We start from the raw sequence: 24555 nt of genomic DNA on the forward strand, positions 1-24555 counted from the left end.
AAACAGAGAAACCAATAAGTAAGTCTAGGCTGCTTTAACAAATGGGAAGGGGAGTTACAAGGGAAGAAGTCATGGAATCGGTAAGAGGAGGGAAAAAAGAGCAGAAATGATTAAGTTCTTATGACATAGTAAAAACTTGGTGCTCTTCGAGCCATTTCACTTAACTTTTGAAACTATTTATGAAATTATTTAGTATTCCCGTTCCCATTTTACAATTAAGGAGATAAGCTCAGAAAACTTAATTTTCCACAATTATAAAGAAAGCAAAGTCCTAGGACTATCTAAGTCCAAAGCCTATGCCAATCCATCACTGCAGCGCCTCCCCGACACAGTGGGATGCTAGCTAACTTCTCCCCTACACAGTCAGAGGCACTGATGTCTCTTCACCTAACCTCCTCCAGTATTTAACTGACTCTAGAATGAAAAAACAGGCCCAGTTACTTTATTAAACAACTAGTATCAGTAGGCTTAAACCTGAACTTTTCCCTCCTCCAAACAAAATTGTTGTTTAGATGCTGATTCAAATTATTTTAAATAAAGAAAGGATATAGGGGGACAATAATCTTTTCTTTTTTTATTTTTATTTTTTGCTCTTTTTGAGACAGAGTCGCCCTGCAGCCCCAACTGGCCTTGAACTCACAGATATCCCCCTGCCTCTGCCTCTCAAACGCTGGGATTAAAGGCCTACACCACCACATCCAGCCAATAATCTTGATTTGTAATAGTTATAATTCATATTATTGAAAACACACATGCAAATGATTAGACTTACTTCATGGGACAGAAAGTCAATACAATAAGGTGAAAATTATTTTGGGATGACTTAAATCATAGATTATAAAGGCGCACATGCTTACCTACCTAAAGCTATCATGAAAGGAGGGTACAGTAGGCAAAGATCCGTCCTGTAGGTATCATTCACTATTCTCCTATAAAAATGTAAATTACAGCATTACTAAAAGAGAATTACTTCATCTGATTATGTAACTTCTTCCAGAGAGGGTCAGATTTCCCATTTTTGTTCACACTCATATCCCCTTTATATTACTGAGCACATCAAGGCAAAATGACAGATGCATGAATGTGACAGCAAATTAAGTACAAATTATTGAATACAAAATTCATGTATCAGTTAATATGTTCTTAACTTTGGAACCCCATAACAAATTCATAAATTTCTTCCACAGTTTTGAAAAATTAAAACTAAGATTAAAAAAAACAAATTTTAGGGGCTAGAGAGATGGCCCAGCGGTTAAGAACACTGGCTGCAGAGGACCCAGGTTCAAGTCCCGGCACCCACGTGGCGACTAACAACTGTCTGTAATTCCAGTTCCAGGGGAATCCAACACCCTTTTCTGTCTCCATGGGAATTGCACAACATGCAGGCAACACACTCATACACATAAAATATTTTTTAAATTTTTAATGGATTTGTATAGAATAAAACCAAAAAGTATTATTTTAAAAATAAGTTCATCAGGCTAGAGAGATGGTTCAGAAGTTAAAGAGCACTGGCTGCTCTTGCAGAGGACTCAAGTTCAGTTCTCAACACCCTGTTCAGATCCCCATGGGCACTGTACAACATGGGGGCACTTACACACATGTAGACAATACACTCGTACACATAAAATAAAAATAGTAAGAAGAAAATAAATTCATTCTTTTTACATAAAGTTTGCTTTTCACAAAAAATAAAATTTTAACAGGTATATTTGTCAAATAGATAATTCATGAGGCACTTTAAAAATACTGAACTTCACATTTAGTGGTCAAGCTTTCTGTCTAGCAACACATTACACTATTAATAACTTCTGTTCTAATTACCATGCAAGTGGAAGCAACATGTCTTCTTGGCCCATGTCCTGCACATATTGGAGCAAAGGTCTATAAGGATGATACACTATCAAGCAACAATCCTAGAAACAGTTTAAAAAATATGTATATATAAAATCAGATTTATCACAATTTAAAAATGATATCATTTTCCAACTATTTGTTTTGTGTATTTCAAAATGAGTTTCTCCATCCCATACTTGCTTCCTCTTTATTCTCTTAAGCAAACAGTATGGCCCTAAACTACTGCTCTCGCTCTCTCTCTCTCTCTCTCTCTCTCTCTAATATACCTTGGTAAATCGGTTGACAGCATTCATTCTTTTCCTTAGAGACTCAAAGTGTCATATCTGCAACACACTGAAACCTCTAATTATCCTATAAATCTGTAATTCCCAACTGGAGGACACAATTCTTGGAAAGACATAACCTATCTTTTAACACTGCACACATATACAAATTGTGCCCATAATTTACAGTAGTTTAATGTCCTGATTTATTTGCTTGTAATCCTTTTATTATAGTTAATATAGAATATTTTAAAACTTTCCATTCTGAATAGGATATACAAATTACAGACTTCAGAAAGGAAACAGGTGATATTACGAGGTTTCTATGATTTCACCATCATATATAATATAGGTAAATTTAAATTTGTACTTCCCTACAAAATACTTCATTAAACTTGAAGATAAATTTGACTTTATTAATGGGAAAACATAATACGTACCATTAGTTCTAAAAGGTAGAATTCACATTCTAATATCTGTTTAAAAAAAATTATCCACTGTCAACAAGTATAATGACATGAATCTTATTTTTAAATAACAACCTACAGATATAATTTATCGCAGTCTTCTTTTTTGGTTCCAGGCATGGCTAAGAATTTGCTATGCAGACCAGGCTGGCCTTGAACTCACAGAGTGCTGCCTGTCTCTACCTCCCAGCTGCTGGGATTAAAATTACTTCTATTATAAAATATGCTTTTAAATTCTTATAAGGAAAGGCCTGTACCAGGGATATTAGAACTGAACCCAGTCTAAAATATGCCAAGCAGTTGCTCTTCTACTGAGATATACCCCCAATATTCTTTTTTGGGGGGTGGTCTTTTTTGAGACAGGGTCTCCCTGTAGCCCCAGCTGGCCTAGAACTCACTAAGTAGAGCAGGCTGTCCTGCTCACAGAGATTTGCTTCAGCCTCTGCCTCCCAGTGCTGAGACCGAAGACAAGCACCACCACGGCTGGCTCAGTATTCATTCTTTACTTCAGATTTTTTTCAATGTACTTTCTTTCTATTTGAAAAATGGAGGGGCTGGAGAGACGGCTCAGTGGTTAAGAACACTGGTTGTTCTTGCAGAAGACCGAGGTTTGAATCCCAGCACCCACATGGCAGCTAACAGCCGTCTGTAACTCTAGTTCCAGGGGACCTGACAACCTCTTCTGTCCTCCGCGGGCACTGCATGACACGGGTGCACTTGCCTACATGCAGGCAGTACACTCCCACATAAAATAAATGTTAAAAATTAAAAATTTTTTTAAAAAAAAGAAAAATGCAATTATTTGCTGGGCCTGATGGCACACACCAGCATTTGGGAGGCAGAGGCAGGCAGATCTCTCAATTTAAAGCCAGCCTAGTCTACACAGTGAGTTCCAGGCCAGCTGGGGCTATAGGGAGACCTTGTCTCAAAAAGACCAAAAAGATGCAATAATTTGTACTTAATAAAAATTACAACTTGCAAGGTAGAAATAGACACATCTATTAAAATATCAACAGAGACTCAACAGGTAAGTTTTCAAATAGTTTTGATAGTTAGTAGTTCTCAACCACAACCTGAGAATGTTCAGAAAGTACTAATGTCAGTGACTCCAAGCCTAAAAATCTGATTTAATTTCAAGAAGTCCCAACTTCAATATTATTAAAAAGTTCCCAAGATGAACTGGAAGCCAAGAAAAATAAAGAGAGAAATTACTGAACTTTAAAATAATGTATTTAAAAGACTAGAAGTTTATTCTGCTATAAAATAGAATTAGTTAAGAATTTTGACAATGCTTTATTTTATATAATATACTTACGTGATTCATCCTGTAAGGAAATTCCTTTGGAAAGGCATATGAAAATCTAGTTTTTACTGTAGGAAACAAAACAAAACTTAAACTAAGAAAACATCAAAGTGAATAAGCCCAAAATTCCTTTAACATAGTATAAAATATTAGAGGGTATGAACTTCAGTAGGAACTCTGACAATATTTAGGAACCTAGATTTTTGTTTCCAGGGCAGAGAAAAGTTAGATGGCAGAAGAACATCTGTCTATACAATTGGAGAACTTTAACTTTATATTAAGAACGGGTTCCAGCTGGAATGGTGGAGTGTGCCTGCAATTCCAGCAACCTGGGAGGTACAGGCAGAAAGGCTGGCAAAGGAAAGGTGAGAGGGGAGTGAGTGAGGAGAAGAGAAGACAGGGAGAGGAAGAGGAAGGAGAGAGATGACACAAAGAAAGGGAAGGGAAGAAAAAGGAGGTTTCTGCTGCTTTAAAAAACTGAAAGACAAAGCTGAACGTGGTGGCACACGCCTTTAATCCCAGCACTTGGGAGGCGGAGGCAGAGGCAGGCAGATCTCTGTGAGTTCGAGGCCAGCGTGGTCTACATAGCGAGTTCCAGATGCTGGGTCTACAGGGAGACCCTGTCTCAAAATGACAAAAATAAATAAATAAATAAATTGTGGGGTCTTTCCCTCCCCTTGTGGGTTGTTGGCCACCAATCCACGAGGACAAAGGGAGAAGAAGTGACGAACGGGTTCAGGACAGCCAGTGAGCACAACTGAAAAAGACTTTCCGGGGAGTCAGACAGTGATACAGCTCCGTTTATTCAGTGGGGCTCAGGGAAAATATAGTGTGGAGGCAGCAGCCAAAGCTTCAGCTGATAGGTACTCATAGTATGCTTTATTTACATGTGGTAGCGGGATCCTATATGGGACTATAGGCAATGCCTAATTATACAGAAAAACCCTGGGGGTAGTTTTATTACAGGTAACTATGCCAAAGGTCATGTTCCAAATAAGGTCAGGCATCCATGCTTGGTGGCACTTCCCAGGTAAGTCAGGCAGAGAGAAGGAGGCCCCGGCAGAAAAAGGGAGTCCTTCCATATAGCGCTGAGCCCCTTAGAGCTATCTGGACATGGAGGATTACAACCTTAGCAGCAGGGTCCCCCAACAATAAAATAATAAATAAATAAATAAATAAATAAATAAATAAAAATTGAAAGATGAAAAAAAAGCACTGGCTTCTATCATCTTTAAAATCTTTCCAGTTCTAGAATGGTATTGTTCTGTTTACCAGTAATTTAACTTAGAAAGAACATAGTTCTAAATGTGTTTATGAATACAAGGGGGTTGGGGGGAGGGGAGACTTGTAAAAAGAGAAAAGTTAGAAGTTAATGGTGATCTGAGATGAATTTTTTAAAACTAATTTATGCTTTTTGAATTTCTTTTGTTTGTTTGTTTGTTTTCTGGATCTTTTTGAAACAGCCTCTCCCTGTAGCCCCAGCTGGCCTAGAACTCACTATGTATACCAGGTTGGCCTTGAACTCACAGAGACTTGCCTGCCTTTGCCTCCTCTCTCACTTTCTGAATTTGTAAGCATTTCTTTACCAAAAGATGTATTTTAATAAAAACATCAATATATATGCAAAGTCTCAGGGACATTTGACACAATATAGCTACCATCTTTACACACTAATAAAGTAAAAATGAAAAATCACTGTTTACAAATAACAAAGAAAAAAAGAAAAACCATGTTAATTATCTCAAGAAGACATGAGTTATACATAAAACTTAAATACGATTTGAAAAAATTGTATTCAAGTCATTAGGTTACAATATTTAACCCAATTACGGTGGTAACTGACAGTTCCAGCAGATCCAGTTTGTAATCCTATCTGTACAAGTGACTACACAGAAATTAAAAGGTATTCTGTGTTCTATGTATTTTACCTTCAAAGAGTATTTTGCAAATTAAGTACTCTACAGCTAATTTAGGTAACAACTATCACGACTTAAAACCTAGAACTATTTAAGCTGGACATTATGTTCCCATTAAGGTTTCTGAGTTTCACAACTTCTTTATATGCCAGCAGGGTGAAAAGTATTCAAACAAAAACAGGTTCCTAAAAATGACAGAGAATCAAAATGGTAAAATAATGTCTAAATACAAATCAACATCATGACTCCCAGACTTTGACACATAACACCTCCATTAAGATTAGATTTGCTTATTCTGTCAGCTTCTATCCCACTTCATGCTAAAATACTTCACATTATTTTATCATCGTTGTTATTATTATTATTATTATTATTATCATTATTATTTTGAGTCAGTGTGTCACTATGTAGCCCTGGCTGGCCTGGAACTCACTATGTAGACAAAAGTAGCCTTGAACTCAGAGATCTGCCCACCTCTGCCTACTGAGTGCTGGGATTAAAGGCGTGTTCCTCCACACCTAACAAGCTCCACAATATTTTTAACATTTATTTATTATGTGTATGCACAAGTGTGCATGGGCAACATGACATCCATGTAAAGGTCAAAGAACAACTTGTGGGTTCCAGGATCAAACTCAGGTCATTAGGAACAAGTGTCTTTACAAGGTCAGCCAAGTGGCCTTACATCTTTATTTTTTATTTTTATTTATTATTTTTATTTTATGTGTATGCATGTATTGCTGCATGCAGGTAAGTGCACCCGTGTCATGCAATGCCCTCAGGTCAGAAGAGGCTGTCAGATCCCCTGGGACTGTAGTTACAGACAGTTGTTAGCTGCTATGTGGGTGCTGGGATTCAAACCCGGGTCTTCTGCAAGAACAACCAGTGTTCTTAACCCCTGAGCCATCTCTCCAGTCCCTACATCTTTTTTTAAACTGTGCTAGTGATGGAATCTAGGGTTTGTGCATGCTAGACAAGCTCTCTAGCAACACTGAGTTACATCCCCAGCCCATATTTTTAATTCTTAATTCTTAAAATTTTTAATTCTTATTCTTAATCCTTAATTTTTAATTCTTTAATTCTTAATCATTGTGTTTAAAAATAGTTGCCTGCACAAGACTCTACCAGTCAATACTCTACCATGGATGGGGAACAGGATCACAAGGTCCTAACCTCTACTGCTACAGGCAGTAGATGGCTGCTGAGGAAAAGACAGTTTTCTTCAGGGACAAGCCCCCTAATAAGCTGCCCATGCCTACATCAGTGATCAGCCCTATACCCAAGTACATACAGGCAACACTAGCTGGAGTCAATGTTTTAGAAATTACATATGAAAAAATATGAAATTATGTAATACGTAATATGTGAAAAATAGCTGAGAAAGCCAGGGGAAGCAAGTTAGCAAGCAGCATTCCTCCATCGTCTCTGCTTCAGTTCCTGCCATCAAGTATCCATCCTTGAAGTCTTGCCCTGACTTCCCTCAGTAATGAACTGTTACCTGGAAGTCTAAGATGAAATAATATCTTTCCTCTAGAACTTTGAAAGAGTCAATTTCTGCCGTTTAAATGCCCCATTTGCAATTATATTACAATAGTACCAATAAAGACAGGGCAAGGCACTGTTCTACATTTTATATGTATTAACACATCTGATCCTCATAATAACCCTACAAGCATAGGCATCTCTGAAGAGGCAAAACTAACTCCATTTTGTTCTAGCTGACTTTTGCTTTATCCTGTGATTTTGCCCCACCATTCCCACTGCAGTCTGGCAGAACATCTCATACAGGCAGTTTCAGGGAGTAGGCTTAGGTAGCACATCCTCTTACAAAGCCTAACTGAAATTTAACTGAAAACCTCTTTGTTAACTGATCTGCTTCTAGTCTCTTGTAACTATGGTGATCTAATAACTATGGCTATTGGCTTTGCCTCTGGCATGGTTAATTGTGGTTTTAAGCTTTATAAACCCTGCCATGCTTCTCCTCCAGGTTAAGAGTTCTTTGAGGCATTAGCCCCCTCTCTGACTTCTATTAATAAAGGACTCCTAATTCAACCATCACTATGTGGCATTCCTCTGTGAATCTTGCTCAGTATTACAATCTTCATCTTGTAGATAAGAAAACAGGTTGCAACATAATGTGTGGTATATTAAATTTATGGCATACTCATTAGTATCTTTCTACCCTTAAAAACTAAGATGTGGTCTAGGGAGATGGCTCAGTGGTTAAAGAGCTTGTCCTGCAAATTTGAGGATCAGAGTTCAGAAACCCTGAAGTTACATAAATGCTGGGTAGGTGTGGCAGACCACTTGCAATTCCAGCCCTGGAAAGCAGGAAATAGGGGATTCCCCAGAGCAAACTGACTAGCAGCAAGACTGGCAAGCTCTGGGTCTGAGAGACCCTACCTCAATGAATAAAGTAGGATAGTGATTGAGGATGATTCTAGACATCAACCATAGGCTGACACACACATATACACACAGAGGTACCCACACGCATGTATACACACACACGTGAACCTGGGAAGAAAAAATAATTAAGATATGACTAGGGAAAGATGGCAGCTCATTTATATGATCTTAGCACTCAGAAAGCTAAAGCAAGAGGACTGCCCTGAGTTTGAGGCCAGGGTGACCTAGGGAAACTGTCTCAAAAGGAAAAGAAAAAGGTCTAAGGCCCAGGAATTAAGCAACTTGCTTAAAGGGTTGTATAACTAGATAGGGGCAAAACATAACTACTGAGAGACAGAAAGGGGGCTAAAAGTTAGCTCAACTGACTTAGCACACAGCATTTTTTCTATACTATGCTTTTCAATTTTAACATAAAAAGTAATGTCAAGCTGGGTATAGTGACACACACCTTTAATCCCAGCACTTGTAAGGCAGAGGCAGGTAGATCTTTGTGAGACTGAGATCAGCCTGGCCTACAAAGTGAGTTCCATGCCAACTGGGGCTTCATGGAGACCCCGACTCAAAAATACAAAAGCAAACTAAAAGAATTTCATTGGACATAGTGGCCCATACCTGTAATATCATTTCATCCTCCTTAGTAGGTAGAAGCTAAAGGACCCCAATTTCCAGATGAGCCTGGATTAATTGGAGACTCATTCTCAAAAAATCAAACAAACAAAAAATAATGCCATAGATATACTGAATATCAGTGTTAAAAATATCTTTTGCAACAGAGTCTCATGTAGTGCAGAGTCTCATGTAGTCTCAAAGTCACTCTGTAGCTGAAGCTAGCCTTGAACTCCTGATTCTCTTACCTCCTTACCCCTTCTAAGTGCTGAGATTACAGTCCTACACAACTACACAAGTAAAAACATCATCTTTTAAAACTTTTTTATGTCGAATATGCAAGTGATAAAAGGTAATAAACTCACCTACATGTGGCTCATAAACTAAAAATAGTAGTAATAATAATAATACTAACAGTAATCTATGTAGTATGGTGTTTTCTTTAGATTACAATCTCAAAAAAAAGCAGAATATAATTTTTGCACTTACATACAGAAGTAGCAGCAGTGGTCAATCTTGCATTTGAGACTACGCCAAATTCCTAGAGAAAGAAAAGTAAATGAGATCAAATTATTTGTTTATTTGGTATATGCATAATTTTATTTATTATTTATTTATTTGTTTGTTTGTTTGTTAGTTGTGTATACACATGATTTACATTTCAACTCCAAACTTTAGTTAAGTGAAAATATAACATAAAAACTGGAGATAGAGCCAGGCTTGGTGGAGCACACCTTTAATCCCAGTACTTGGGAGACAGAAGCAGGCAGATCTTTGTAAGTTCCAGGTCAGCCTGGTCTACATAGTGAGTTCCAGGGAGACCCTGTCTCAAAAAAGACAAAAAAAACAGAAAACAAAACAAAAAAACAAAACACCTGGAGAGAGTAGATGAACATGAGTTGTATACAATTTCCATTCAATTGAACAAAATACAGAACAAATTTGGTTATAGAGATTAAAAATAATAATAATAATAGAACAACCAAGTATAATAATATAATAATTCTTTATCTAAAAAGAATTTGTTTTCAGTGCTAAGGATTGAACCCATGACCTTATGAATACTCTACAACTGACTTAAGTAACCATACTTAAGTATCCAAACTTTCACTAAATAAACCATTAATAAAAGTTCTATTCACGGGGGCCTGGAGAGATGGCTCGGCAGTTAAGAGCACTGGTTGCTCTTGCAGAGGACCCAAATTCGATTCCCAGAACTCACATGGCAGCTAACTGTCCTAACTCCAGTTCCAGGGGATCAACACCTTCTTCTGACTCCCACAGGCACTGACACAGGTGCGCTTACATACACGCAAGCAATATACTCATACACATAAAATAAAAATAATAAATAAAAAACAAAAAGAGTTCTATTCAGTTAATCAAGTAACAAAATTCCTATAAGTTTTCTTGGTAGTATTTCTTTTCTTTTTTTAAATTTTATTTATTATTTTTATTTTATGTGTAGGAGTGTACTGCCTGCATGTATGTGAGTGTACCTGTGTTGTGCAATGCCTCGGAAGTCAGAAGAAGACTTTGGATTCCCCTGGAACTGGAGTTAAGGATGGTTCGTAGCCACCATGTGGGTGCTGGGAATCAAACCCAGGTCCTCAGTCAGTGCTCTTAATGGCTGAGCCATCTCTCCAGCCCCGGCAGTATTTCTAATATTGTCAATTCTCATTATTTAGGTGATAATTTAGAAAGCAGTTATGGATAGTCCTAGTTGACTAAAATGAGCACAAAAGGAATATAAACTTATTAAGTTAAAATCATTCAATATTCATGAATACTATTATTATTCTAAAGACAAATAGAAATATTCTATACATAGAAACATAATATGAAGGTTTTGTTCACACTGAAGATTATGTGGATTAATTAAGAAAAACAGCCAGTTTTCAGAGAATCTATTATCCGGATTTTAGTTGAAATATGAACTTTCTCAACAATACTGAAAAAAGCTGAGCAGAAATTCAGTCTCCACTGTAAATTCTCTTTCCTTTCTCATCTTTCACTCACTATCTACACATTTCCATGTTCAAATTTACATAGCTATAGCCTCTCCCACTCTTTGCCTTCCCTTTGGCTTTCCCTATGGCTTGTTAGAATAAAGACAGGCATAAGTAAGAAGTGTATGGGTGAGGAGTAGAGGCATTCTCAGATCATGGTAGACATTTAACACAACTTAGTGCCAAACACTCTCTTAAAGGTAGCAAAGCAAAGCAATTAAGAACACAAGAATAACAGGGTGTGGTGGTGTACGCCTTTAATCCCAGTACTCAGGAGACAAGGGAAGTAATCTCTGTGAGATCAAGGCCAGCCTGATCTACATAGTGAGTTCCAGGACAGCCGGGGCTACAGGGAGACCCTGTCTCAAAAAGACCAATAACAATAACAATAATGATAATATATTTTTAAAGGGACTCAATACAAAGTACCACATAAGTATTTATTAAATATATATGCAAGATAGTTTTATCTTGTAAAAATTGCCATCTATTATATCCTTGCTAAGGCAACGTAAAAACAAGGAGGTTAACTAATATATATTGACTATATTTAGATGAAGAACAGAAAACTGTTTTTTACCTCTACTTTGGATGCCAAAAACACACATGTGGGAGCCATTAATACAGGATCTATACTTTTCAAAGAATACCTAAATAGGATTAGAGAGTTAATAATACCCAATTAGAAAACACACTAGGAAAAAAAAATCACAACCCTATGGCTTTATGTCAAACAAGTGATTCACTTATACTATGGCATGTCCAAATTTGATAGGAATCTCAAATAGGCATAATATAGTCCCCAAGTAAAACAGTCCTACCTGGCATAGAATCTCTTGAAGTAGACCGTAGCAGTAGCAATAACTTGTTGTCTTAATTTAAGATGTTCACCTAAAGCTTGGATAACTAAAAGGAAAATAATGTTTTAAATGTATCATCTGGTATCAGAATAAGAACCTTTAACAATAATTTCTATATGTTTAAATCATGACCATTCTTTGGTTTTTTGGTCTTTTGAGACAGGATTTCCCTGTAGCTGCAGCTGGCCTGGAACTCCCTATATAGGCCAGGCTTGGCCTTGAACTCACAGAGACTTGCCTGCCTCTGTCTCCCAAGTGCTGGGATCAAAGGCATGAGCACCACCACACCTGGCATGACTTTTTTTCCCAAATGCTAGGATTAAAGGCATGTTCCACCAGGCCCAGCATGACTATTCATTTTTAACAAAGAAAAAAAAAAGCTATACACGCTGCAACACTAGTTAACTCATAGTGATCTCTACTAATATTTGCAATTGTAGCAATATGTATAAACAAACAAAAAAGAAACTATCCAATGAAAAAGTTATTCTTGCAGTGAGGAGGCTAAATATTTCTAAATATTTTTACTCTTCATATTATCTACATAAAAGCTATAAAAATAAAATATTAAGACATTTATTGCTATTTTACACATTTTGCCAAAAAAAATCCATAATTCTCAAAACAAAACAAAAAAAAGAGTAGGTTTGGAGCAAGTGACAGAGTTAAGAAGGATCAAGTGGTAAAGTTATCCTACACACAGTAAATGTCTTTTAACTAAATCCCTTTCCAGGGGATTTCTAAGGTAAAAATGGCAACTATAGGGTATCATTTAAAGAATCATTCATCCACAAAGCATTTTTCTTAAGTCCACCTTAAACTGGGTTGCATTACAAATGCTTAAAGAAATTAACACGTCAAATTGTTGTGGTGCCTCTGACACATGAACTGCAGAACAGTTATCCACAACACCGAAAAGATAAATGTATAAATAAAAATGTTAGCTATGGACTTTAACAATCCATTGAAAATTACTACACATTCTCAAGGGTGATTGGCTATACTATACTACTTTAACCAATTTACCATTTGTAAAAAATATTTGTAACTTCCAATACTCTTCTTCTGAGAGAAACTTTAAGTCCTTTTGGCGCTCCTTCAACAGATCTTGTTTATCCAAAATCCACTGCAAACTAGAAAAAGTAAAGATGTTAAGACATCCTATAGCTGATCAATAAACAAAATCACACAAAACACTAAGATTAGACAAGCTGTTCATATTCTGAGAGCTACAAAGTATATCTAGCAACCTTAGAAGACAGTAATTTGGCTGGGGGATGTAGCTAAGAGGTAGAGTACTTGCCTAATATGTTTAACACCCTAAGTTCCATCCTCAGCACTGAAAAACAAAGACAGCATTTCTCACACTTCTTGAAATGTGGATTAACAAGAATTATCAAATAAAACTAGTTAGGATACCCTGTAAAAAAAAATCCACTTTAATCTTTTCTCTCTCTGCCTTAATCTGTTAGCTTATACTGGACTTAATTCACTTAAACATACTGGTATCAAGACACAACTTACCATTAGTGACATCTTAGTATTTTAATTAGCAAATGCTGTTTATTCTGTCTCTGATACATGAAATGATGATCAATCTGGCATCAAATGAATGGTATTTTAGATGTGAGGAAGTATATAGCTTTTCTCAATTTATGAGGGAGGGTGTTTAATTTCCCTACTTCATAAATTCCTATTAAGTTAAAAGCTACTTCAGAATTGATTATTCATAGCATCCTCCTACATAGTCAAGGTAACTATTTTTAGTAGAAATGTTTGAGAAGCCTTTAAAAAATTTTTTAGCTTTACATTTATCTGTTTTGTGTGTGCAGAAGTGCATTAGTGCTACAGTGCACTCTGTGGAGGTTCTAAACTTAGGTCATTTAGACTTGGTAGTAAACACCTTTATGTGCTGAGCCATCTCTTGAACCCAGTCTTCAAAATTTTGTGTCATGTATATTTGTGTACACGTTCATGTGTGCATGTGTGTATGCATGTGGAGACCAGAGGTCAATACTGGGTGTCTTCCTTTATTGCTCTTCACCTTATTTTTTTTTAAACAGGTCTCTCAGTGAACCTGGATCCCACCAATTTGGGAAGACTAGCTGGTCAGTGAGCTCCAGGAATGCACCTACCTCCACTTCCCCAGCACCAAGATTACAGGCACATAATACCATGCTAGCTATTTAATGGGTACTAGGGATGGAACTCAGGTACTCCAGCTTACACAGCAAGCATTTTACCAGCTGAGCCAACTCCCATGCCCTGTACAGCAAGCCTTTTAAACAATGGCCTTCTTTTTCATCATCTTTTTAAACTTTTATTAAACATTTGCACATCATTAAGAATGGATCACTATTCAATCTCTACTGCCAGTCATATAGGTTAGTTTTTCACTATTATAAATAATGCTTCAGGATGGTTGTGGTGGCCCACGCTGTTAATCCCAGCAGTCGGGAGGCAGAGGCCAGCCTGGTCTACGTAGTGAGTTCGCAGCCAGCTGGGACTACATGAAAACCCTGTCTCAAAAAGACCAAAAAATAAGAAATTAAATAATTCATTCTTGCATATTTGCAAAACAATATATTTGAGTCGGGCGAGGTGGTGCATGTCTTTAATCCCAGCACTCAGGAGGCAGAGGCAGGCAGATCTCTGTGAGTTCAAGGCCAGCCTGATCTACATAGTGAGTTCCAGGCCAGTTGGAGCTACAACTTTTGTTTGGGTCTCAAAAGCCCCCCAAAAAACAAAAAGAATATACTGGAAATAATTTCAAAGAAATAGATTTGATGGGGTTGTTAGAAAGATGACTAAATGGTTAAGAGCACTTGCTGCTCTTCCAGAGGACCCAGATTCGGTTCCCAGCACCCACATGGCCACTAACAACCGTGTAAAAGTCCAGTTCCAGGGGATCCAAGCTCCTTTTCTGGCCTCCACAGGCAATGCACACACATACAAGCATACACATAAAAGTAAATAAAACAAAAAAATTAAAAAGAAATAGACATGTACACATGTATATACTCACACATATAGACAAACAAATACATAAATCTTTTTTTTTTTTTTTTTGTCTTTTTGAGACAGGGTCTCACTGTAGCCCCAGATGACCTGGAACTCACTGTGTAGACCAGGCTGGCCTGGAACTCACAGAGATCAGCCTGCCTCTGCATCCAGAATGCTGGTATTAAAGGGTGGGCTGCCACACCCAGCTGTCAACAGAATTATTCATCAGAAACATTCTTCAGCGCTACCCAGAATCACTTGCAACAAAAGGAAAACATGCTTTCCAGAAAACAGGTTTCCAAACGAATTTTTTCCTTCATGCAAAGGGGAAAAAAGAGCCAATCATATTCACAGAAAAAAAAAAAAAGTAAACTAGCTATTCTCTTTGCAATAAATATTACTTATACTAAGACAGCTTTACAAGCTCCTGTTCATTTTTCACCTATTCAATGAAAACCCTGCTTGATGCTTTATTTAGCCCCATTACACGCCTTCTCACCTGCTTATCAGATTCATTTAGAGATAAATGTTTTTAAATATTACTTTAGCTCTTCCATGGTCACTGACAAGACACAAAAATAATTCATTTAAATGGCTGAAGGAAGAGACAAAATCTGAAAAACACACTTTTAAAGCAAACTATAAGACAGTGGCTAATGAAAATGGATATATTTTTGAGAGCACGTATCCTATATTCTTAACCGCTAGGCTTAAAGCGGGGCCAGGAAGCGGCAGGTAGAAACAATACTCTCAACTCCTGGGAATAAGTAATCAGCATAGAAGACGAATGACAAAGAGATTACAACGTCGCTGCTCTGAACAAAAACTAGCATATACCACACCTGTCCGGAACAAGCAATTTCACAGAGCAAAGCTGGATTAGCATCCGCAGCAGGTGCCCACCTCACCCAAGAACCCGAAATGAAACTGCCTCAGTCTTCCTTCCAGCAGACTGGCCCTCGTCCCCATTCCTCCCGGCCCTCAGACCCTACCTCGAAGCCCTATACGGGCGGGGGCACTGGGTGGGGGGAGGCGGAGGCCCGAAAACAGGCTTTTCGATCGTGGCTCCAGAGCCTCCCAGTCCGCGCTCGAACTGGGGTTTTGATGGAAGCCCAGGGGGAGTCGCAGGCCCGTCCACCCCGCACCTTAGAAACGGCCCCATGCGAGAACTAGGAAGCTCACTCACTAGTGGGAGCTCTGCCAGAAGTTCCCTGCCATGGAACACTGCTTGCCCTGATACAGAACCACCAGCGGATAGCGGCCGGCGGAGCGACCATAGGCACAGTCCGCAAGAAAACTGCGTTCCAGGGTCAGATTCGCTCGGCTCTGGTCCGCCGCGGGCCAGAGGAAGAGAACAACACTCCCTCGCCTGCACGTCGGTCGACAACACTGAACGGTGTATACAGGTTCCTGCTGACAAAAGTTCCGGCTCCCCCAAGTAGCAGAGGAAGCTAGCAAACACGAGGGCTCGCGCAGACGCTGGGAAGGATCTCGCGATATATGGTGCCGGTTCAGCCCTAGAGAGGGCGGGGCCTGATTTTCTCGCTCAGTGCTGGAGTGGGCAACTTGAGGAAGAAGGGGTTCAGTTGGGGATCTTGCTACGCCCACGAGTAGGCCTTCAAAAATAGCGTTCTGGCATTGTCATAAGGCATAACATGTGACTATTCTTTTCCCTGCGATCGAAAGGAGAAATAAATGAATATTGGCCTTACTAAGCTCTCTTCTGTCCTGCCTGTACTAAACCTAAAGCATTCTTAATGAAATTTAGAGCGGTAAAACACAGATTTTTAAAAGCAACAGTCTCAACATCACAGAAGCATCAGTTTGCAGAACATCTAACAGCATGAAAAAATGAATATACATATAGCCACATGTATGCACATATACGCCCTAAGTTGAAATACTGCAGAAGTACAACTTCACAAAGTGAAATAATACCACGTTTCTGATATCATTGTAGCATTTATATTTACGACAGGCTGACATGTTACTGTGCATCTAAAATCAGCACTCGCGGGGGGATTAAAGCAGGAGCGTTAGGAGTTCCGGGCCAGCCAGTACATTGTTCTGAGACCCTGTCTTAAAAAAGAAAGGAGCTGGGGATGTAGTCAGTTGGTAGACTGCTTGCTAGCATGCCAGAGCCTTAGGTGGGATCCCCAGCGAAAGTCTAGAGATAGGGGTATCAGAAATTCAAAGTCTACATCAGCTGTATAGTTCGAGGCCAGCCTGGGCTACATGAGACCAGTCTAAAAAATTTTTAATTTAAATTTTAAAAATCTCTAAATGATTGGACACAGCTGAAAACTATGAAGATCAAAAATTCTGAGGCAGATGAAAATAAATATTTATCCTTTGTGGGTGAAAACTAAGGCATGGAACTGATTGATAACCTTTTTTTTTTTTTTTTTTAATCTTTTTTGAGACAAAGTCTCCCTGTAGCGCCAGCTGTCCTGGAACTCACTATGTAGACCAGGCTGGCCTTGAACTCACAGAGATCCACCTGTCTCTGCCTCCCCAGTGCTGGGACTAAAGGTGTGCCACCACAGTTGGCTGTGATAACTATTTTCATAAATTTCATAAGTTTTCATAAATTGAATAGGAAATAGGTATGTCAGATGGAGAAAATATGTTTTTAAATTTGATTTGACTGTGTACACACACAACACGTGAAGAAATTCATTTATTCCTGAATTTGGATGAGCTAGACTAGGCTAAATTAGGATTTCATCTCCCCACTCTTAATCCTAGCTTAGAATAAAAATACTTTATGTATCACTTGTTACTCCCACATAGTCCCCTAAAATTGGTTTGTTCTCTATTACGTTGTCCTCTAGGTATTCAGAGAATTAGTCTGCTATTTCCCAACTATTCATCTCACTGGTTTTGCTTCCAAGCTCAATATCTTTCTGGAGAGAGTATAGTGGACACAGACTAGTTCTTAACTAGTATTAGGAATCTTCGACTAGAAAAAACAAATAAAGCTGAGCATGGTGGCACACAGCCTTTAGTCCTAGCACTCCAGAGGCAGAGGCAGGCAGATCTCTGCAAGTTCAAGACCAGCCTGGTCTACATAGTGAGTTCTAGGCCAGCTGGGGCTATAGGGAGATCCTGTCTCAAAAAGACAAAAAAAAAAAAAAAAAAAAAGACCAAAGCAAAAACAAAACAAAAAAATGACTTCTCATGACCTGTTGATCAGAATATATACACTAAGTCCAACTTAATTGCCAGAGTGGCTGAGAAATATTGGTGAACATGCAATATTTGTGAACGCTATAGTCTGTTTCATTGTGGATCGTACAAAAAAAAAAAAAAAGCCTTAAGCCTTAAAGACACTACTTAATAGACTCCTGACTATGCATAAGGATTCTGTAACAAACTCGTGTTGTTAATGTTTATTTTTTGTGGTTCCTATTACATTTTAAATTTAATTATTTTTTAAGACAGAGTCTCTTATATCCCAGGCTGACCAGGAACTCTTCTGATCCTCCTGCCTCCACCTTCCAAATACTGAGCTACAGGTGTGGACTATCATGTCTGGTCTTCTCTATGCATTCCTGTAACATTTTATTTCTATCATTACCCTAACACTTACTCTGCTTTATGCCTATGTCTGTACACTTCTTCCACAAAACAGTTTCTTCATCTTTGTGTCTATATTACTTCAAGACATAACACACAATAGGTGCAAAAAAATACTGATATTTAAATCTAACTCTTACATAACTGAGGCAGGTGCTTCAATATAATGTGGATATAAAATCAGGTTGATATGCGATTGCAAAAAAAAAATAGATTACTAGAGCCATAAAATCCAGGTTCCTTTCTTCTGTGAACTCTTTTAGGCAATTTACCAGAAATCATACATAAAATTTCTTTCTGTTTGCATCCTGGTTTCTGTTTCCCATCCAGAACACCAAACGTGCAGCAGTTCCTATTTCTCAAAGGGACTGTGTGAGTCAGGGGCCGAAAGTTTAGGCCTCCTCAGCTCTGTGGTAAATCAACTTTGAGTGGATTCAAGAAATGTAGGTTGAATTAAGTTTATTTGAATTAAAATCTAATCACTTTTGTTTTGTTTTAGTTTGGATTTTTAAATTAATTTTTTTACAATTTCATAAATTAATTTTTTTTGTATTTTCTACACATTACCTTCTCTTGTTCTACCTTCCTATTGAACTCCCTTTTCCCAACTAGTCTCTGTTCTACTTTCATGGTATTTTTATTTTATTTTGGTGACTCACTGAGTTTAATTAGGGTTTCTTGCATGAGCATGGGAAGGGAAGATATTTACTGGAGTATGGGCAACCTTCCAGTGGCCACACCACTAAGGAACATGTCCATCCTTCCAGCAACCATTAACTGCCAGTAATTCCTCAAGAAGGGGTGGAGCTTCATGAGAAAGGAGGAATGGGGCTCCCATGGGTGGGTAAGGTTTAATATAGGAGTCCTATCCAGGAACACACACTCTGCAACCTCTTATTCTCTAAAACTTGGCCATTTATGGTCTTCTGTGTGTATCACACTCTGTCGTATGAGGAAATTTCTCTGATGAGAGTTGAGGTATGTATTAGTATTCCCTCTAGCCTCTTTTCCATTATGTTCCATGAGCCTTAGGTACAGAGGTTCCACTGTAGATAATGTTACTTGAGGCTGGGCATCTCTCAGACATTCTCTGAGTGTGACCAGTTGTAGAACTGTGTAATGGTCTCCATTTGTTGCAAAAAGAAGTTTTTTAATGAGTGGTGTATGATATACTTGTCTATAAAGATCTATATTTAGCATACACTAAGAAATTTCATTTGTCTAGAAATATGACATATGATTTTCTCTAGGATCTATGGCCTTCCCAGCCATGTTTACAATACCACACATGAGTTCCCTCCCATTGAGGGGCTTTAAATCCAGTTAGATAGCTGTTAAGATTATCCCCTAGATAAAAGTGCCACTACTGCACCAATAAAGATAGTTTGCAGCTGGGAGTGGTGGCACACACCTTCAATCCCAGCTTTAGGAGGCAGAGGCAGGCAGATCTCTGTGAGTTCAAGGCCAGCCTGGTCTACATAGTGAGTTCCAGGCCAGCTGGGGCTACATGGAGACCCTGTCTCAAAAAGACTGAAAAAGAAGAAATAAAAAGGTAGTTTGCTAGGCTAACAATAGATTGTGGTTATTAGGCTTTACAGCTGAGTTGGACCATCGATGGATTTTCTTCCTTAGCAGCTTTCGTAGTACCTTCTAGAATTGAGAGCATTTTCAGGAAGAGGCTTCCAGGTCAAATCCAGTTCCATTGCTCCAAGTCTTGTGTCCAAATTATGTTCTGTCTTCAGCAATAGGTTCTTACTTCAAGTTCTGGGAGGTAATCAAGGACTGTGGCAAACAGCCTGTACTATTTTGGGAGTCTCTTGGACTGCCTTGACCAACAACTTGAAGGGAGGTTTCTTCTGTCTGGTACAGTGTTTTTTGTTAAGTAGTCTTCAGGCATACACATACACTCACTTTCAGATATTGTATGTGTATTTTTCGAGTAGGGGGTTGAGTTAATACATTTCCCTCTGGCTCTTCACAAAACTTGTTTTATGAACTGGCTCAGGAAACTTACCTAAGTTACTCCATTTTGTTCAGAGCCATTTTAGCAGCAACTTTGCTCCATACCAAAAGGAAAAGGGGGGCAGCCTTGGGTCTTGGAAAATTGTCTTAGCCATGAACCATGGAATGTGCTAATTCCAGACATTTTACATCTGGCTGCTTGTTTTTGCTTCTGTAATCCGCTTGCTATTTTGGGTCACCTTGACACAGAGCATAAGACCACCCTTGTTATCGCATTATTGTATGACTACCCGGTAACTGCTGATTCCAGCTTTCTTACTATATTTGTTATGGCTAGCGAGTTGACTAATTTTAAAATTACAAAGTTGATTGCCAAGTTATATGACTGTGTCAATTGTCTGTATAATGATTGGTTGTTGATTAATACAGTCAAAATTCTGCTATGTTGTATGAACATGATTGGTTCACAAGTGTCCTGTTTGAATAATATTTCTGTAATCCTATAAAAACTCTGACCAGTCAATCATCAGGGCTGCTTCTACTCCTGAAACAGACAGCCTGGCCGGTCAAAAAATAAAATTTACCTTGCTACTTCTCTTAAAGTGGTGTTGGTGATTTTTTTTACGAACTCTCTCCTATAACATTTTGTTTATCTTTTCTCTCTTCCTATCTAACTTTTTCCTTCCCTAGTTAAAGTACCCTCATTTTCCCCTTGATAATAGCTATTATCTCTGCTTTCTTGAGTTCTTTTCTCCCCTTTACCCTTTTGGTTCCCTGTATGTCCTTCCCTCCTCCCCTCCCAATTGAATATTTTCCCCTTGGTAACATCTGTTTCCTATTATCCCTTGCTATCAGGCTCTTTCTCTCCCTTTGCTTCCATGGTTTCTTTCCATTTTCCTGGCTCCTGCTGTTACATCAGGACATCTACACACATATAAGGGATTTGGTGCTAAAATCCACAAATGAGGGAGAACATACATTGCTTGTTTTTCTGAGTCTATGTTATCTGACTTGTTATAACAGTTTCTAATTCCATCCATTTACTTGCAAATTTCATGATTTTGCCTTTCCTTACCTGCTGAGTAGAACTCCATGTACCACATTTTCATTATCCATTCATCAGTTCAAGGACAGTTAGGTTGTTTCCATTTCTTATCTATTGTGAAAAAAGCAGAACAAACATAGATATACAAGTATCTCTACAGTAAGATGAAACCTTTGGATATACGCCAAGAAGTGGTATAACTGGATCATATCGGAGATTCATTTTTAATTATTATTATTTTTTTTGGTCTTTTTGAGACAGGGTCTCCCTGTAGCCCCAGCTGTCCTGGAACTCACTATGTAGACCAGGCTGGCCTTGAACTCACAGAGATCCACCTGCCTCTGCCTCCCAAGTGCTGGGATTAAAGGTGTATGCCACCACACCTGGCCATTTTTAGTTTTTAAAGAGTCCTCCACACTACTTTCCACAGTCGTTGTGCAAGTTTGCCATCCCACCAGCAGTGAATGAACGTTCCCCTTTCTCCACATCCTCTCCAGCATTTGGAGTCTTTTGTTCTCTTGATCTTAGCAGGTCTGACTGGGGTAAGATGAAATATTAAACTGGTTTTGATTTATTTAAGGATACCTATGTTGGAACAGAGTATTTGGAAAAAAAATGTGTAAATGCCTAGATAGCTCAGCCCTCATGAGAAAGAGAAAAGCCTTCTTGGCTAGAGAGATTGCTCAGTGGTTAAGAGGCTGCTCTTGAAGAGGACCTTCACTCAGTTCCCAGCATCCACATGGTGACTAGCAACCATTTATAACTCCAGTTCAAGGGACCTGATGCCCTCTTCTGGCTTCCCAGGCATTGTACACAAGGGTGCACTTACACACATAGGCAAATATTCTCATACATATTAAATTTAAAAAAAGAAAGAGAAAAGCCTAATAGGTTTGCTTCTTTGGGCCATATTTTTAAACTTTTGCTTTGTTTTGACAGGTTCTCCTATAGGCCTAACCCACCTGGAACTCGCTATGTAGACCAGGTTAGCATCCATCTCACAGAGACCTGTTTACTTCTGCCTCCTGAGTGCTGGGATTTTTTTTTAACATAAAAAATTTATATTTTTTTTATTGATTCTTTGAGAATTTCACACAAAATATTCTGAACATATTCAGAACTTTTGTTTATAATTTTAATAACTGAATATTATTTTCAGTTCTACTTAATTGGAACTTAAGGAAATAAGCCAATATTGTCTTCCAAGGTTCAATTTCTTTTGCGTTTTCTTATGGGTTTTGTTGGTGTTAATTTGTTTTTTAATATGGTCTCATTTATCCCAAGTCCTCTTGTACATTTTTAAGAAAGGATTTGTTCAATGTGTTCAATTGATTATCCTCTTATGACAAGAAAGCATTAATCCTTTTTCTTCTTAAGGTACTTTCTACAGCAGCATGAAGTCTCTTTTTGAAAACCACAGCCAGGAGGTGAGCGGCTTTATCAATCTGGCTTAGCTAAATAGTAGAAAGGACAACTGGAAACTAGTCCTGATTTCCAATGCAATGAATTTCTCACCCAACTATACTATTATAAACATTATTTTAGGTGTGTAGTGCAAGTTTCCTCTCTCAAATACTGTAGAAAACCATATTATAATTTAATTAAATTATTTTGCTTTCACACTGATAGTATTTATTAATAAAAATATACTCATCTCTACCTAATCATTCACTCTTCCTCCATTATTTTAATTTCTACATAGTTATATTCATTGACCAATGATCTCTATATTATTGAAAAATGCCATAGTAAGAACTCAGTCTCCTGCTTCCCTGGGCCTGTACAACCGGCAGGCCTCTCTCCAACTGGCAGGCCTCTCTCTCCCGGGTAAGTCAATCGTGCCCTCTGGGCCTTGACTCCCCCAGCCTCATTCACCCTCCCATCTCCCCCGCTGGTCTCTCCTCCTAGCCTGGGTCCTGTCCCATTCCTTGTCTTGGCACCCCAGACATCTGGGGGAACAAACACTGCTTCCTAATCCTTTGCATCCAGACCAACCAGTTCCTTCTCTGGTCCCCAGGGGCACTCTGGACCTGGCCCTGCTCTCACCTCCCTCTACTTCCCTGGGCTGCAGAACCCACCAGCCTCTTTCCTGGACGTCAGGGCTGACCTTTCTGCTTCCTGATCCTTTTCATCCAGTGCAGTCCCCAGGAGCCCTTGGGGCCGCTTCCCGCCCCCATCTCCTTTTGCATCACTGCATGGCACTGCCACCAGCTGCCCTAGAACAGCACTTTTCCTGGGTCCTGCTCCCAGGCCAGTCCAACCCCCAAATTCCTGAGGCCAAAATCTTTCCTGGAGGGATCCAGACCTTAGGAGAAAGCCTGAGAGCATCTGATCCTCATCTGACTTGGTCCTCTGTGGGAACTCCTGAAGACAAAAGCAATCTGTCAAATGAAAAGAGAGAACTGGAAGCTTAGATGAACCAGCTTTTCATGCCCAGAAAGTAAACCACAAAGACACATAAAGTTCACAAAAAGTAGCAGACCTAAACTTGAAGGCTTGAGTCTCACACAAGAATCAGAAACTACAAAAGAAATTCACATGTCAAAATAACAGAGAAAAATAATAACATGAAATCCAAAATAATATAGCCCCACCAAATATCAATAGTCCTCTAGAGGAGTACAATGAGAAACCCCTAGAGATAATGCAGGACATGCAACTCAAAAGAACAATTATAAACATGATAAAAGAATTCACTGAATTTAAAGAACACACAAACAAAGAAATCAAAGAACTGAAGGAAGATAGGGATAAACTTCTGAATAAATTCAGAAAAGAGTTAGAAATATTGAATACTCAGGCTGAAATGAAGAAGGAAGTGAAACACTCAGTAAGCCAATTAGAAACGACAGGAGAAAGTCTCACCAATAGGATGAATGAAATGGAAAACAGAGTATCAAGTCTGGAAGATAAAGTGGATGAACTAGACCACTCAAGCAAAGATTATGAAAAATTTAAGAAATCACAGGAATGGAATATACAGGAATTGTGTGACACAATAAAAAGAACAAACGTATGAATCATAGGCATACAGGAAGGAGAAGAATCCCAAGATAATGGCATGGACCAGATCTTCAACAGAATCATGGAAGAAAATTTCCCCAAATTAAAGAAAGATTTGCGCATACAAACACAAGAAGCCTATAGAACACCAAACAGAGAGGACCAGAAAAGACACATCATAGTAAAAACACTAAACATACAAAATAAAGAGACAATACTGAAAGCTGCAAAAGAGAAACAACAAGTCACATATAAAGGAAAATCCATTAGGAT

The 24555-nt window shown here is 38.5% G+C and overlaps 1 protein-coding gene across 4 annotated transcripts in view; it reads right to left on the reverse strand.

Moving 5' to 3' along the window:
- Ccnc (cyclin C) overlaps window positions 1–16157 on the reverse strand; it is a 21411-nt gene extending 5254 nt beyond the window's left edge. The window contains exons 1-9 of one of the 4 annotated variants that reach the window (XM_008839632.3): window positions 15880–16157; window positions 12717–12823; window positions 11652–11736; window positions 11411–11480; window positions 9311–9362; window positions 3903–3958; window positions 2561–2596; window positions 1825–1916; window positions 862–929 (exon numbers count right to left, since the gene is read on the reverse strand). In XM_008839632.3, coding sequence (XP_008837854.1) covers window positions 862–929; window positions 1825–1916; window positions 2561–2596; window positions 3903–3958; window positions 9311–9362; window positions 11411–11480; window positions 11652–11736; window positions 12717–12823; window positions 15880–15911 — 598 coding nt within the window. In that variant the 5' untranslated portion in view covers window positions 15912–16157. The other 3 variants (XM_017799774.2, XM_008839629.1, XM_017799775.2) reach the window with 3 other exon arrangements.
- Between the last annotated feature and the right edge of the window lie 8398 nt (window positions 16158–24555).

Source organism: Nannospalax galili, unplaced genomic scaffold (genome assembly GCF_000622305.1).
Source record: "Nannospalax galili isolate Female #2095 unplaced genomic scaffold, S.galili_v1.0 scaffold78, whole genome shotgun sequence".
Classification (NCBI taxonomy): Eukaryota; Metazoa; Chordata; class Mammalia; order Rodentia; family Spalacidae; genus Nannospalax; species Nannospalax galili.